This window comes from Drosophila gunungcola, unplaced genomic scaffold (genome assembly GCF_025200985.1).
Source record: "Drosophila gunungcola strain Sukarami unplaced genomic scaffold, Dgunungcola_SK_2 000001F, whole genome shotgun sequence".
Taxonomy (NCBI): domain Eukaryota; kingdom Metazoa; phylum Arthropoda; class Insecta; order Diptera; family Drosophilidae; genus Drosophila; species Drosophila gunungcola.
Genome location: NW_026453197.1, coordinates 2,334,207 through 2,351,002, shown reverse-complemented (window position 1 = coordinate 2,351,002; position 16,796 = coordinate 2,334,207). Strand labels below are relative to the sequence as shown.

At 37.6% G+C, this 16,796-nt stretch overlaps 2 protein-coding genes across 3 annotated transcripts in view; one reads left to right on the top strand and one right to left on the bottom strand.

The window, feature by feature from the left end:
- The window catches only part of LOC128263052 (protein numb), a 28,819-nt gene extending 12,356 nt beyond the window's left edge, over positions 1 to 16,463 (bottom strand). Inside the window, exons 1-2 of one of the 2 annotated variants that reach the window (XM_052997711.1) lie at positions 16,352 to 16,463; positions 5,626 to 5,655 (exon numbers count right to left, since the gene is read on the bottom strand). The gene's annotated coding sequence lies outside the window, so the exon portion shown is untranslated. Of the gene's footprint in view, positions 1 to 1,817; positions 2,399 to 5,625; positions 5,656 to 16,351 lie in introns of those variants that run through there. The other variant, XM_052997710.1, reaches the window with a different exon arrangement.
- On the top strand, positions 221 to 13,719 carry LOC128263399 (uncharacterized). The gene is made up of 4 exons (XM_052998430.1): positions 221 to 275; positions 13,108 to 13,277; positions 13,333 to 13,500; positions 13,564 to 13,719. The coding sequence occupies exons 1-4, from the start codon at positions 221 to 223 to the stop codon at positions 13,717 to 13,719; spliced, it is 549 nt and encodes a 182-aa protein (XP_052854390.1).
- Positions 16,464 to 16,796: the final 333 nt, after the last annotated feature.

The window sequence follows — 16,796 nt, the reverse complement described above, 5'->3', positions numbered from 1 at the left end:
GACTTGGTCTTGGACTTGTTCCCGTGTTCTTGACTTCTCCAACGTCTCTCTTTGTGGCTGTTGTTAATCATCTGCTGCGTTGCTGCATAAAAATAGAAAGGAAATTCCATGAAATTAAAGTTTTATGCAGCCGCAGCGACGATCAAGTTGAAGTTGAAGTTGAAGTAGAGGTCTTTCTTCGGCTGTATGTGTGTTGAACTTGTGCGGTGGGTTGATGGAGATGGAGCTGGAGCTGGAGCTGGAGCTAAAGGATGGGGAGCATGGAGCTCGTCTCAGTCGCGGGTCTTAGCCAAACGTTTAGCGAAAGCCGCGTCTCGAAGAATGCAGTCGGCTTGGCATAATCGAAAGGCATGTGAGAAAAGTTGGACTCGGCTGGCAGCAAGACCAAACCGGTTCTTCCGTTCGACTCGGCTCCTCCGTCCTCAAGTTGGCTTAACTTCGAGTCCAACTGCACCCAGGTAGCATTATGTTCTTACTTTTTGCCTTGGCTTGTTACCAGTTTTTTTGTTCGTGTTGCTGGCTTTTCTCGGAATGTTTCTGAATGGTTTTGTGCTGAAGCTTTTGCCTGAAGTTTTTATGAACTGCTGAGATTTATAATCTGCCCAGGCTCTGGCTGAGGCTGAGGTAGCAAAAATGCAGCATAAATCAGGGAGCGGGAGCCCTTTGGTAGTCAAAACCTCAAGATCTTGAAGAACATTGCAAGCACATCGGCATTATTATGCAAAGCAAAAGTATCCTATAGTTTGTGGCAAAGAAAAAGTCTCTTCTTGCTTTCGCCGGGGCCAAGTTGGCACTTAATTACATTGTTATTATAATATATTTTCACCCACTCTCAGTTGGTTTCGTTCTCACCCGCCCCAAACCAATTCATTACTCATTTCAATGGGAAATTTTCCCCATTTTCCATTTTCCATTTTGCATTTCTCCGTTTCCATTTTTCTTTTTATTTTTTTTTTTTTTGTTGTGGTTATAGTACTAATTTATGCAGTTGACAGTCAAATAATTTGGCACACAGCATACATTAAAATAAATTAACTTGACAAAAGGCCTGTGAAAACGTTTGTGGGCGGAACTATAAATTAAACAGAAACTCAGTGTTTTTTAAATCTCTTTTTAAACTGTGAGAGGTTATTGTATATATTGCAAAAAGTTTCAATACCGTCAATACGTTTATACGTTAATACGATCACTACCAAATGTTCAAACAGCTTTAGACATGAAAAATGATTCATCGCCATCGACGTGAGAGACTGGAGACGAGTCAAGTCCAGTCAATCGTAACTTTTTAGATACTATAAGTTCATGTGATGTAGCCAAATCCAGCTAATTGCAAATTGTGTCTATTTATTTCCTTTGTTAGCCCCCTCTGAATTGCCATGAAACTGAAAAGATTTATTGAGTTTTTAGCTGACTAATTTTTTCCAAAATGCTTGTACCTCAAGTGTTAATTGAAATACCCCCTGAGTATTATAATACAAAGCTTAAAAAGGTTTTTTTGTATTAATTTCCTATTAAGAAAAGTACTTTATCTATGTCAATTTATACAGCTGTTAAATGTTTTTATGTATATCTTTAAACTCTGTCTACCATAATGCATATTGAGGACGTCAAAAACTGAAAGTTTTACAAAAATGTATTTAATGTTTTTAATGTTTTTACAAATGTCAATGCAGCAACAACAACATAGCCGTGGAAGAATTATATGCAAATCTGATTTTGCACAACACAAAACTCGTTTGACTTGGCTTGAGCTCCAAAGCTTAAGTCAAGCTCAACTTCGGCTGTTGTTACTGGTTTTTTTGTGTTTAAACATTTACCATTTATATATCGGGATCGGTTGGTATTTGAGTGTTGTTTTCGGTATATCCCAAGCCGAGTTTTGTTGTCAGTCTGTTTTTGTTTTGGTCACATTTGTATGTATAATTAATAAATGAATCCGGTTCGGGCCTTATATAACTTCTTGCTCATTCAGTGGATTTTTGCCAACGTTTCGTTATTTTAACTATTTGCTTGATTCCAAGAACACCTCTTCACAGCACAGCACACGGAATGTGGGGAAAATCGCGCAGAGACCGAAAAAGCGACAGCGCGACACACCGATAAAAATGCACAACGATCCCCAAAAAGACCCCGGTAAATGGATGGACGTTTGGATGGTTGGGCTCAGTTCGGATCGTTTCGGTTTGATTTGGCCGAAAGGACTACTTAGGTGAACGTTACTATGACCCCCCCGGTATTGGAAATAGTTTGTCTGTCGTCACGCGGACATCTGGACAACCGACGACGACGGCGGCAAATATCGAATGGAAGCGGAGGGAAAACGGAACGCGTTTGTCCGGCAAGCGGTAAGCGGTTAGCTCGATTCGGCGGCTCAAATTGGTCTACTGTACTGTGGTACTGGTACTGGGTACTGGGTACTGGGTTGACTCGCGGCTCATTCGCTCAACCTTGTTTGAGTGGAAAGAGTGAGCGTGCCAAGAGCGGAAGAGAGCGACAGCTGTTACAGGGGTGTTGGTGTTGGTTGGTGTGTGTGTGCACAGGGAAAAAATCTTTGGGAGTTTTAAATAATATTTAAGATCTGATAGGTCTAGCAACTTAGAAGTCAGACAGACACCCCGCCTAAACAAATGGCATTATAATTTCAGTCAAATTAAGACGTTTCCAAGACTATATAATCTCGATCGGCATCAAGGAAGGTCGATCTAGCCATGTCCATCTGCCTTCGCAAAGTAGAGACTAGTTCTCAAAAGTTTTTCTTCTATTGCAGGTATGAAATAAATATATTTATATATACTTTAAGATGGTATACTATTTCGGAGTTATTTTTTAATAGTCAAATAACCATATCATATACATAGCTTAAATTCTTTAATAAACCATTTTTTGTTTAGTCTAGCAATCTTTTAAGCTTTTTTTAATTTACCATGTTTTAGTGTTTGAGTCTGCTATTAATTACCTGGTTTATTAATGATAGCTATAATTTACCTAACATTTGTTTATTTCTAGACTATTAATTTACCAATTTCAAAAACCAGTCAAATGTTAGTATAAGCGGTGTACTTAATTTTTAAATAATTTTAAAACACATTCGGTTTTCTCCAGTGTGACAGAACGATTGTGGATTTGCCAAGTTTCATTGTGTTTATTTATTACCAACAACGACGACGAACGTTCCTCCATCTCACCTCCGCTCAGATGTGTTTGTATTTGTTGTGATAATGATAAAAATGCGAAGCGTTCCTGCAGCTTGTAGGTTTTAAAGAGTAAAAGGGAGACAGCGAGAGTTTTATCTTTATCTAGGCTAGGTACAATACCAAATGCGCTGCATTTGAAGATCGCGATTTGCTGACCGTGGCTTAAAAGATTTGCGCTCAGGCTTAGTGCGAGGAAATTCTGGGAAAACACGAGCTCACTTACATTCTATAAATCTGGGAATTTCCCAAAAAGGCAGGGCTTGGAGATAATTACTAAGCCGACAGCTTAGAAAGTGTTTTAAATTATTTTGTAATAACTTTAAAACTCAGATTAGTCCTTAAGAAATCTCCAGATGTGATGCCTTGAAAGCTCTGAATTTAATTTAAGTAAACCAAGTTTAAAAGATTTTTGTCCAAGATTAAAAAAATAAATCAACGTTTGACAGAATTAAAATTTGTACATCTCATTGTTACGAGTATAATATTATATTGTTTACCGTTATCATTTTATCAGAACTAAATTCAAAATTAAATATAATGGATGGAAAACATATTTTTTTGCCAAGGGTTTATATATATTTCAAATACCTCAACGGAACGGTAGAAGGGCACTCAAAACCAGTTGTTGGTGTCGTTGGTTCTGCAGCTGCCAGTTTTTTCACATGGACGGTGGAGAATGGAAAACGAGTGGAAGTGATTATGGCACTCAAGAGAGTCATTAAAGAGAGTTACTTAAACGCAGAGTAACTCAACGCTTATTCTGGCCAAGTGGTTGTGAAATGTCAACGGACAAAGAAATCAAACGAAAAGAATAAAAACTGATTAACTGAACAGTAATCAGGGTTCGGTAATCAATGTATTGAACGTATCGATTTGAATTAGTTGCCCAACCTAAATTCCGTGACAACAATGGCAAAATGATCGATCAAAATGCGAGAGCGGAATCCGGAGAAAAAGAGCGAGAGGCAAGGTCGTTGTTTGCTCACTAAGAGAAAATCAACGCCTAAGAGAAAATAAGATAATGCCGAGCCAAGATAAATAAATTACCAAGTGAGAGAGAAGTAAATAAAGAAAAAAAGAATTTTCAGCACTGAAACGTGCGAAAAATTGCAATGCAGCAGCAACTTTAATCCAGGTAGCCACATACAAATCAGGTGGTAAAAAAAATGGTATCAAGACTATTTGGAGCAAACCTTTACTACCTACACATAGCCCCCAATCACGCCAACATTATCGCAGCTTAAATGCAGAAAAAAACAAATTGGTGCAATGGGTGCAAAGAGAAAATAAAACAGAAATGCACTTAAGAAAACAGATCATTAACAATTCCATTTTGAATTTGTTTATTATTTAAAAAAAGAAAAGTCCACATGATTCTGTGCCATTTTAAGATGGATTTTACAAATTTCTCATTGAAGTTTCTTAAGATTTATAATTTCAAACACATAAAAATTAATTGATTTATATTATACAATCGTTAACTTTCATATATTTGTGAGTACTACAAAAAGTTATAGTTATTCTCCAACAAATTTACAAATTTGTGTTTTGGGAGCCAATTCCACTTCCAATCCTCTAGCACTTTTAGCTGGAAAATGTAAGGAAATGTTGACCACCGTTGATGATGCGCAAATTTCTCTATGTGTTAAGTGTGTTAAAGCCATAACAACAAATGCTCGACACTTTTAGATAAACCATAATGAAAACAGCTAGCACTTCATGTGGGGACCCCGGATCCCGGACACGCCCACCCACCTCCAGCCGCCCACCGCTAACAAACAACTCCATCACCACTGGAATGAACTGACAAAAGATAATGCCAGACAATGGGAAAGGTAAATCGGAAAAGAGGCTTGGGGATGTAGGGAAATGGCCACAAGCTGAGAAATCAATGCCAGTCAATGGGGTTGAGGGGGCAGACAAAAGCCACATGTGCAACCTAATCAAAATTTCAATCAAAATGCGCAAAATGCTGCACTGAAAGGCTCACAAAAGGCAACATATACGCTCAGACACACACTAATGGGTTAGCATGAGTAATGCAAACCAAATCACTCGATTTGAACTCAATCCGGCCTGTAATTACGATTAAGAAGCCAATTACTATTACAAATTGTTGGGTCAATTGTTTGGGATTTCCATTTCGAGACAAGAAGATTAGCAACAAATCAGTTGTTAGCCAATAATTGAAATAATTTGGCGACAATTCGAAGAGGATGATGAATAATAGAATGTAGAGGGTGGTTGCTTATTGATTTTGATTGGTTTTTTGAATTTCAAGCTCAGGTTTAGTATTTTATTTTGAGTTTTTTATTTTAAGATTTAATTTTTTTTGCTGTAGAGATTTGCACAAAAAAAACATTATTTTTTTAAAGGTTATTGCACTTGTTTGTTCTCTCTTTCTCTGTCTAGTTTATGTTAAATAACTTACCTTTTAGTTGTAAGAGTTTATTTCCAAAAGCTGAAATGTAAAACAAAAAATAGGGGATTAGAAAAAAAAAGCTTTAAACGGTTAGCAGCTTTTTAATTTAGATAACATAAGATAAACATCTTATCTACATCTTCTAGAGTCAGTTACCGTTAAAGAATTTAAATTTTTGTTTAAGTTGGCAATGCTTGTACTCAAGCCGCTCTTAAAAAGCACTTAAGAGCTTGCTCATACGCACAAAAGAACACACACACTCGCAAATGTCTGTATGAACACTCAGCTGACAATGTCAGTGACGTTTACAAAAATAAAAAGTTCCCACACTCATTAGGGTCATGATGTCTCTAACTATTTGGTCTCGTGCTCACAATTTGTTTTTAATTTAAAACTGCATGTGCATACATCTATGTTTGGACTTGCATAAATATGACCCTCAGATTTACGAGCTGTAGCAAATGGTCGCGTTAATGTAAGCATGTATGTTTTAGCTTTGGGCCTTTGAGCATTTCTTGAGTGGGTTCTTGAGACGTCGCCGAGCTGAGCCGCAAAACTTGAGTGGCTGGAGGGCTTAAAAGCTTAGCCGGGCAGGTGAAAGAGCTTTTTGAAGTTTAAGCTCGGCTTGCGGTTGAATGAACTCAAGCTTAACGTGATTTAAAGTTATTGCACTGAGGAAATCAAGTGCAAGATAAAAATATAAATTTACGAATAAAAAAAATGTTTGTAAAATTTTCAACCCGTTTTTATAAAGGCAATCTGACAGGCAGATGTTTCTAACATTCATTTTTGTTAAGTACGTAACTTTACGCAACCTCACAATACTCACAAGACAATTCATATTTAGTACTAATATTTTTACAGTCTTACTTCCATATGTTTTCATTATTTCCACAAAATTAACTTATTTATAATTTCTTAAAAACTTATGGATTTCAGAATAACTAATCTTCTTTATATCCCTTAAAAACGGTTTTTCAGGTAATAATCTTCTGTAATCCTTATTTAACCTACATTTTAGGCTGTTTTATCTTATTAAGCGGTTTGCTTTCCATTAGTTACTTTAGCAGATTTTTCACTGTTTATGTAATCCGATAAAAAGTGGTTTACTTTGGCTGATTGCATCTCCATTCTTTATCAATTTCGTCTCCCACAGGGGTTCAAATGTAGGGGTCCGTTTTTTTAGGGGTTGACAATTTCCCGAGTTCTTTAAATTAAACTCACACATTTCACGCCCAACCAATTAGCCTGGGATTGCTTACGCCTACCTAACCCTCTTGCCACCCTCTTTCCAGCTATATTTTCTACCTCCCAACCCGCCCACTTCCCTTACGATGCAAACAGAATTTTCAAGTGTCCCTGGGATAAGGTTGCAGATGCAATTAAAAAGCATTTAACGGATTAGGGGCAATAAAAAAATAAAATAAATACCAGCATTAGAGGACACAGAAACCTTGAAGGGGTGAGCATCGTGTGAACCAAACACGATTTTATTGGAATTTAATCTAATAGTGCTTGTGCAACTAGGGCAAAACCAGTTGAAAATGCCAATGAAAATATTTCAGCCTTTGCTGTGCAGATATAAATTCCAAGCAATTTTCTTGAAAATTTCCATAGCTAGCAATTACATTTCTCAATAAATTGTTTACCAACTCCGCTAAAGGGCTCAGGTAACGATATCACCTCATTAGGACGTTAAAGATTTAGGTAAGAAATTCAATAAACATTTTGCAGCTTAGTTTAATGCCTTTGAAAAATATTAAGCAAGCCAACTTTCGCCCATTAGGTTGTATAGTGAAATTCCAGCTTAGGGTTCCCTGTTGGCCATAACTATAAATATCTCAATTGTGGCTCAGCTCTCGCTTAACCATTACGCATCCAATTTGTTGGCGCATCATCAACTTCATGGCTTCTCCTACCATTTTCCCACTCCCGCCGAGATACAAATGGCACCTAAAGTGTGTGTAATGCAATTCCATTTTACAGCATTTCTTCATCAGATACTCCTCCGATTCTTTTTTGCTTTTATTTTCTGTAATAGCCGGAGTCATGCGCCGGCAATTTGGAACGGTTCCAGTAGACTCTGGGCTCCCATGTCCGACGTTAGTTTGTCCAGGGCTCAGGGCTCAGAGCTCACTAGATGCAGATTCAGATTCAGATGCAGATGCAGACACAGTGTGCTGACAACGACCGCGGACACCAATTGGAACGTGCTCGTTTAGTTTTTCCTCAGCACAGTTTCAGATGCTTAAAATGCATTAATGCAATTCGTTTTTTCTGGCTGACACTCCCTTCATTTTGTCCATTTCCTTTGGGGGGGAAGAAAAGTGCCAAGCGAATGTCGAATTGTGTGTATTTTAAGACAGGAGAGTTGAATTCTGAGAAACACTTATGCTTAACATTTCTTAACGAATATACTTGTAGTTATAAAATGAAACATTACCAAACTTTAAATATATAAAGAAAGGAATTCAACTAAATTTGAAAACCACACAAATTTTAAATATGTGTTTTTCCCAAAAGATATGACCAAAATTAAATTCCAATTCCAAAGAAATTCTTAACATTTGTATATGTTAAAAACAAGATTGACAATTATCATTTTTTAAGATTTTTACTTCAAAGGTCTATTGGGATCTGGGTAGTTTTTGAAAAATAACTTTTAAAAAATCATTTTTTCGATCCCCAATATTAAACGCTTTAATGTTTGAAAAAAAAAAAAATTAAAAATAATGATATGATGATCTACAAATTGATCGATAAAAGAAGTCTTTTTAAAGACCGCATTCAGAACAAAGTACTAATTAATATTATTTGAGCAAAAAGATCCATAAATATAGAGATATATATTTTTTTATGGAACCCGAGTCCTAATTAAATAAATTGTTCTCAAAGTGTTTTATTACATATCCTGAACTGCATTGGCACTGTTGTTTAATTGAAAATAAAATTAATTAGCTTATCACTTGATCCGGCTCAAGAAGGAAACATGTATTCGCTTGATTAACACTCGACAGTTGTAAAATGTTGATGGTGGTAAATTTCGAGCCCCCTCACGTGAATCAATAAAGGAAATGATACCTTAAGGCGTGGCTCTGTTGATTGGTGTTCTATGTTTTCGTGGTCGCCGTTCTGCTGGGGCATGCCACAAGATTAATGATGGCCGCAAAGGCGCCTAAACTTGTTTAAGACCACGCCAAAATCGACACCCCCACAAAAGTGCCAGCGAGACACACCAACATACTTGTGTATAGTTGTGCAACTGCTAATCCTCCATCTAGTCGGAGGGAGACCATAAACCAAAGGCCGTCAGGCACTTAATGTGGCAGAGTGCCCGCCACACTCTCCCCGAATACCCATCCAATGTATTCTTAAAGCCATATCTACTGTCTTCTTCTGGAGTTTACCTCTCGTTTTTCCATCTGACTTCGACCACGCCAAAGACGTTTCCTTTTGCCAACGCAAATATCAACATCGTGTACGTTCGTAGTTGCTGTTGTTGTGGTTATTGCTTTTATTATTGTCGTTGTTATTGTTGTTGCTTTTGTTGTTGTTGTGGTTTTGGCTTTTTCAATTGCACTTGAGGCGCTTCTTCCTCTTCGTCATCAGCACACACCTTCGAGGTGGAAAACAATAATAAGAAGACTAAGCATAATAAAAGCCGGATGTCCATTAAAGTTCTTCTCTGCTGAAATTCTATATTTTTTCTTATTGCCTGTGGGTCGATTGGACTGGAGCATATAATGCTTTCATGCATCCATATAGTATGTGGGTGTTGGCTTTTAAATTTGCTTCCTCTCATCTTTGGAATTGGTTATCGAGAAATGAAAAACTTGCGGTTGGGCCGAGGAGTCTAATTTGGCGCAAGGACTGGAGGAAACGAGTAAGGTGAAATTGATTGAAATTGATTGCACGGATAAAATTGCGAAAAGTTTATTATTTATTTGTGGGGCGAAATTAATCTTAAACGGGGAAATCAGGAACGAGATTTTCTCGTTATTCTAAATGTTTATTTGGCTTATGGTACAATCATTAGGTAATTGGGCCTAAAAGGTCGAAAAATTAAAAAAAAAAAAAATTGCAACAAGTTAAAATGGTGTGTTAAAGTAAGCAACAATATACTAAATATCTAGAAGTCTGATGTAATTTTTTAGTAATAAGATAATTTTTTAGTGCATATTTCCGGACACTTTTTGAGGTGGTGAAATAGTAAGGTTTCAAAGCAAGTCCCTATTGTAATAAGTTGCAATTCACAATCGGAAAATACCTTCAGATTAAAGCAAATCAACCCTGTTAGAAACGGTTGACATTTCCACCAGCTAAAGGAGTCATGCCACAAATTTGTTCGCACGCCCACGATATGAGATTCTTGGTTATTCCCACGGGAACTGTGGGCAGAACACGCGCCACGGCCATTGCTCAACCCAGTTTCAAGTCCATTCCACTTTCTCCAGAGAAACAACTGCGCCAGAGAAAAAGCTGTTCTCAGCATTTACACTTGTAGCTGAAACATAAAGACAAGCGCCTGCCGCGGCGACGCTTAAGGATAATGTGCCGCACGCTTAATGCGGCCCACAAATACCAGGGAGTGTCCTTGTTAACCCCGCAGTCCGGCAGGGAAAATCCGCGAGGGTGCGCCGGAAATCATGCAAAAACGTGCCGAGCACGAGCCGTCGAGGAAAATGAAGGAAAACTTTCCAAGTTGCTGGCAATTCGTGCCTGGCAGTGACAGTTCCCCATCTAATTTCTCTGGTTTGCTTTCGTTTTCAGCTCGGTCCGAGGCAACAACCCCATCAATCTGGCCAAAGCCGCTAACTGACATATTAATTGCTCATAAGGTATAAGCAGTCACCACCAAAAATTTAATCCCCCTGATTGGGCGCCGGGGGTTGCTCACAATTGTGCAAAACATGCAAATTTTATAGGCTGGGAACATTTTCTCCGTATGAACTGGCTGCCTTTTGACCTAAGCACATCCCAGCTCAAGTGTCTGTGGCATTATCCTTCGCCCGCCAGACAGTTGCCTTAACGCATCGCTGCCCTTTTTGGAGCGAAGGAATGGTGTTTCGAGGATGTGAACGCTCCTGCTAAATTGCTTATTAGCTGGATCATGAACTAGAGAAGTGGGAAAACAGGATAGCTATTTGAGTTCGAGTTTCTTTTAGAGAGGGAGGAGGTCATGAGAACCAAGAAAATTGTTTTGACTTAGGTCAGGTCTAAAGTAACCCGGCAAAATGGTACAAAGTTCCTAAAGCTAACTTTAGGAGCGATTCTAAGAACTGTCCTTACCACAGCATTTTGAAAATATAAAAAGTATTTTAATAAATTAGATTATGATATAACATTTTCTATGATAAAACTTTACAAACAGTATTTTATATTTAAGAAACATACTGGTACACTTTCTTAATGCTGTAAAACGAATAAGGCCCTCTACAAAGTAAACTTCTTAATGCTTTTTACTCAAGTTATATTGCAGATCCCCACCTACGGCCCATCATCATCAGCCACCCTTTGCAGCATTAATTGGTAAATTGTTCAGCTGATATCACAATTTAATTATCACACATTAATTGCCAGAAGAACGAAACTGCACCCAGTACTCCGTCACCGGTGGATGTAATGGACGAAGAGCCATCTGGGAACTGCCTACAATCGAGTTAAAGTTAATTTTTTTATGCTCTACTAAAAGTTATGCACACTTTGCGTTTGTCAACCAACGCTGGCTGGGCGGTGTTCGTGGGTGATATTTAAGGGAGGAGAGAAGCGCTGTGGACGCGATTTACGGGTGGAGCACATCCAGTCTCTAAGTGGGATGTCAGTCGATGCCGCGCTGCTGTCGTGCTTGGTTGCTCATTTATGACCATGGAGCATTGCCAGAACGTATCTGCCAGATACTCGTACTCGTACTCGGCACGCACACAGAATGCAATTGCGGTACGGAGTGAAGTGGTATCGGAAGTTGTTGATTCAAGGCTCCGGGTAGCAGCTTTAAGTCACCTTCTGGTCGTTTGATGCTTCAGTGAGCTGCGACTGCAATCCCTTCCCTTCCCATTTCCTGCGCTCTCGGGGATTGCAGTTCATTGTGCTCCATGCTCCATGCAACTGGGTTACCTTTTCACTGGGACAGGGCACTGATTTTGTTCTGTTCTGTACTCTGAACATGGTTAAGGAAGGGTCAGTCCGGTCATGCTCGGGGAGCAGTTAATTAATGTAAAGCTAACTTTAAGTTTCCGCTTTAAAAAGTTGAGGCAATCGTACATTTGAAAAGTTTTGGGGCAAAACGGTGGGCATTATTCCACTATTTTATGCGTTTTGAGAAGTTTTAAGTTAAATTAAATCTCACCTGGTTTTGCTATTTCAGTTTACATGTTAAACAATCAGGGCAACCAATTTTTTAAGGGTTAATAGTTGTTTTTAAATATTATGAAAGGTAAGCCGTTATGATTGAGCCTCTGAATATTTTGCTTAAAATTTTTTGAATATATGAAATACATTATAATGCTTTAGAATCATTGACTTATTACAAAATACAACTAATAAATTACCCTTATTTTACAAACTCAAGTCTCTTATCGTATCTCAACAATGTATTACTTGGTTAGTTTGTTACTTTGGCGGGCTAATTAGCCAAGATTTGCATATCGATCTGGCAAAAGTACAATGCAACATTATCCTTGGCTGACATTTGCCATCATGCCATGGCGTCTTTCTGCATTTCCAATGACAGATGACATTTCTTAGTGGTGCGAAGACGCATCTGCAATGTTTATGCACATAATGCGCGCACTGCAAATGTATCTTTGTGCATCGCAGATGCCATTAGATTTACGAGCATGCCGCATGACAAAGAAGCTTGTTCCTGTCTGTCTGTCTAGCTGTTTGCTGTATGCTGTGTGTTTGCTTGTGCTTCGACGAAATCTTGATAAATTTGTAGACAAACAGTCGCGGCTTAGGAGGCACAAGCGTGCGATTCGGTCACCCACTATATGATTTATTCTTTGGCGATAATAAATCAAATACCGAACCAAGAAAAACTACATCCCCCAGCTTTTCCTTAATTCTACTAAGTGTTTCAACTTGGCTTTCATAGAAGTGTTATTAAATGTATATGGTGTATTAAATGTCTGTGTAAAAGTAAATTAAAGTTTATAAAAAGAAATTGTAATAAAAAATTTAAGTCAACTTCAGATTGTATGACACAAAATAAAAAAAACTCCATTATAAGGTTTGTTAACCAAATTTTAGAATCTAATGTTTAATACTCTTATTAATTTGGGTCCCATTACTCTATAATCCACTACTAACTGTTATTATTATAAGTCGATTAAAACATGTGGGCAACCGTTGAAAGTGATAATCTCCTCAACCAACAATTATTTCAAAATTTAAAAATAATATTAAATAAAGAATGTACGTTAATTGATTTCACTGTTCCCGAGTCCGTCGAAAAACTAAGATGTACGCAAAGCCAGTATAATTTTTTTAAAGCTATTAAAATAAAGATTACTTCTCGGGTGGAGTTTACTAATTTGAAGTGTAAGACCATGAATAAGGACATTTTGAATTATGAATATTGCACTTTAAAGTCGATTAACCGTACCTACAAATACGTCTCTGGAAAAGTTAATCTGTATAAATTTCCAACTACAAAAGCCAAGGTACAAGTATACAAAATTAGTTTGAGACTTAGCTTAACAAATATCAACATTTCAGGTTAATTTTGGGCTGTACAAACGGTTAAATGGATATAAGCCCTTTCTATACAATAAAACGGTAGATGCATGTTATTTTTTCAAACATCAAAAGTCCAAACCTGTCGCCAAGTATTTCTACGATTTTGTTAAGGGAGTCTCGAAGTTAAACCATTCCTGTTCATATGATGTATGCAAAACAAATTGTTGCAACTGTGAATTTTTGCATTCATTGAATTAAGTTTTTTTTTAGCATGATATTATAATTGACAAACTTTCCACGGAGACCATGAATTACCTCCTCACGAAAACACTTTCCTACCCGGAAGGCGACTACCTGTTGGAGACTCATTGGATTCTTAATGAGATTCCTTCTGCAGTAGTCCAAATATACCTGTCTCTTTTCTGAATGGCAATCATCTATATTTTGTGGATTTTTAAGCAAAACAATATGTTAATGAGTATAAATTGCTATACTCGGTGTCGGTGTCCCAAGCCAGAAACGACCCCCATTAATAAATAATTAAATTCAAATTTAGAGTTCATTTAAAAATAATATGCGACCTACAAATATGTATCGTGTAAGAAATATAGCGCCTAGTTAGCCGGATATTTCTAAGTATCAGCATACTAGTAAATTATTGTCCCCCAAAGGTAATTTTTATGTTTGATAAGCGTATCACTTACAATATTGATTAACTGGGGTACAACGACGTAATGATCGTTGCCTCATTTTATTAGACTTATTTGAAATGAAATGTGTGTTAGTGTTAGGTTTGCTTTGCTTTCATAATAGCTATCAATGATCATTTCACTTTTATGTACCCTCTAAAAATTCTCTTATCTTCCCACTGCCTCAATTGAAATCATAAGATAAACCTTTATGCAAATTGTGTCTTTCTCATTGTGGATGTTTTCCGCTTCGCACCCTTCCCAACCGCAATCGCATCTCAGTTGCCAGGCAGTCAAAGGGGAACAAATTCGTTTCGCGACTAATTGCCATCATAAATTATATTTGACATTTAATAATAAATGTTGATTGCGCTCTGAACTGATCGCACCCCCACTTGTTATTTCTTATTTGGCTGCTCCATAAACTTGATTGCTTGATCTTCTCCTCACACTTTTTTTGGGGGCCATTTGTCATTCTCTGTTTATTATATCTTTTTGTTTAAAATTCCAGTTTTCGAAGCTTTAATTAACAGATTTCTTTTTATCGTCTTTTTTCGTGTGTATGTATGTATGTGCAAAGTTCTAATTTACACGCTCTTTCATGGTTCAATTAACATTTTCGAGTGCAAGTCATTGGCCATGCTTTATATGTATTTATGAATATGTATATTTATATGAAGTAAGGTCGTTGTATTTTCCGAAAGGCTTTTCGAAAGTAACCAATGCCAAAATGAACATAAGCCAAGTTACTGAGTGAGTCAAAGGAGCTTTACTGTTACCAACCGCCAGTGCCGACAGCATGGTTTAAGGGGTCTTAATACAAATTATTATGATTAATCATCACACACGAATACAGGCAAGCGACTAAGTTACGTAGATACGTTTGGGTTTCCACGCCCTCAGGTCAAAACCGTGGGCTGAGGTAAAAAAAACATGTTAAATGTTCAAGCATTTTGTTTGCTTTGTTCTTTTCAAGCCGAAATAAAGAGCTGCGGGGCAATTAATAGACGTATGTATTCTTTGAATTCAAATTCTAAGCGTGGGCACATCCAAGTAAGGCAAGTAAACTCGAGTTTTTGAAGTCATAACTTTAATAATTTATTAACGAGCGAGTCTTAGCGATAAGATAAATATTTGTCGACACATCCAATACACTTATTTGTTTGTTTGGCGATCAAAACAAAGCAAAACTGCGATTGGGGTCAAAGGATGTAATAAAGAACGAAGAAACCGAAATGCGTGCCAGTAATGAAAACACCCAATAAAACAACAACAATAAACAGGCTGCCAGCGAAGAAATCTCAATAATGCAAGCGTCGCAAGTCCAGCGTATACAAAAATAAAACAAAAAAAAGGAAATACAAATCCAAAACACCAAAATTTAATGGCAGCAATTGAATACCCTAACGATTCGCGTTATTCAAAATGCAAATGAATTGAATCATAAATCTTTTATGAAAGAAAATAGCCTGCTAACATTAGGGATTTTTTTTTTGTTCCAGAAAAAAAGTATACAAGTGTAGGAATAGCTCTTAACCTCGTCTCTATTTCAAAAGTTTTTAGCTGAAAGGCACAAGACTAAGGTAAAAAAAATGTTTTTGAAATAAAAAAAGTTTAAGTTATTTTAGAATATTTGGTTATGGCCCTTGCAGAGCGTTTTATAATTTTGCCATAGTGTCTTTGTGCTCAAGTAAAGCTGACAAAGAAACGATATATATATAGGTATAGGAAAATTCGCAAAAGATATTACAACTGGATTACTTATAAGCAACTTAAGAGCAATCAGAATGTATTGCCATAATAACCGGTGAAAACCTGAGGTATGCGGACTTTTATACTGCTAATTGCCGTCGTTAAATATTTAATCTTCAGAGATTTTCTCGTACATAAGTAACAGTATCTTAGCAGTAAAAAAGCTTTGTTAAGTAAGTCGCAAAGACCACGAGAATGCGGTTATGCCCCAAGTAAATCGGGATAGGGTATCAGATCGCGACCATATGGCGTTTGGGTCGCGTTGCCTTGGCAATGTGACAAAATGCAAATGCGGCTAACGGTAAGCTGCAGGAAAACTGTTTCTGTTCTTGATTAAATACACAGACACACACACCTTTACAACAGAAACACGCACACTTGCACACACTCACGTGGAGGAATAAAATCGCAGGAAAATACAATAAAAAAGAGCGCCAGAAACGAAGGAGCCCAAAAGAAAATCGATAATTTGGTGTTTTGGGGTTTGCTAGTTGTTTTTGTTGTGACCCACGAAAAAAAATGTTGTGGAGCACGAAAAATTGGAGCAGAGTAATTTCGCTCGGCTCTCGTGTGTTAAGTGTGTATATTTGCCTGAGAAATGTATTATTACAACTCACCTGTGTTGATTTATTTGTCAGGTTTTGAAGTTTCTGGGGGGAGCTTTTTCCACAAATCTACGCAAGCTTAAAGCAATTTAAAAATACTCTTGGTGGTGCCGAAAATAAAGCCGAGAAAAACAAACAAAGCGAGAAACTCCGTTTCGGACTGATTACACAACGCCGAGAAACTTTACGTTCGCGAAGATGGAGACTTTATTGGGGCATGGGCCTCGTATCGAGCTGGTTTTAATTACAATGTTTCAGGGCCGCGACACTTCTCATGTTTCTGTTGGGTCAGCTATTCATAATTTCCGTACAATTCGCGCACCGGAGTTTTTGCCAAATAATTCGCACCAAACAAATGGCCCACACCACACACAACCGCGCGTGCACGCACACACACGAACGCGAGAAAGAGAGAGCTCCGCCACGCGAGAGCCGTTCAAAGCGACCTGAGCTGGAA

What these genes read in the sequence shown, in the direction of transcription:
- LOC128263399 (XM_052998430.1), top strand. Translation starts at nt 221, where the DNA reads ATGGAGCTGGAGCTGGAGCTGGAGCTAAAGGATGGGGAGCATGGAGCT. An exon ending in GGAGCATGGAGCTCGTCTCA is followed by an intron (nt 276 to 13,107) that starts GTCGCGGGTCTT and finishes ATTTTTTTAAAG; the next exon opens with CTATTAAAATAAAGATTACT. An exon ending in ACCATTCCTGTTCATATGAT is followed by an intron (nt 13,501 to 13,563) that starts GTATGCAAAACA and finishes GTTTTTTTTTAG; the next exon opens with CATGATATTATAATTGACAA.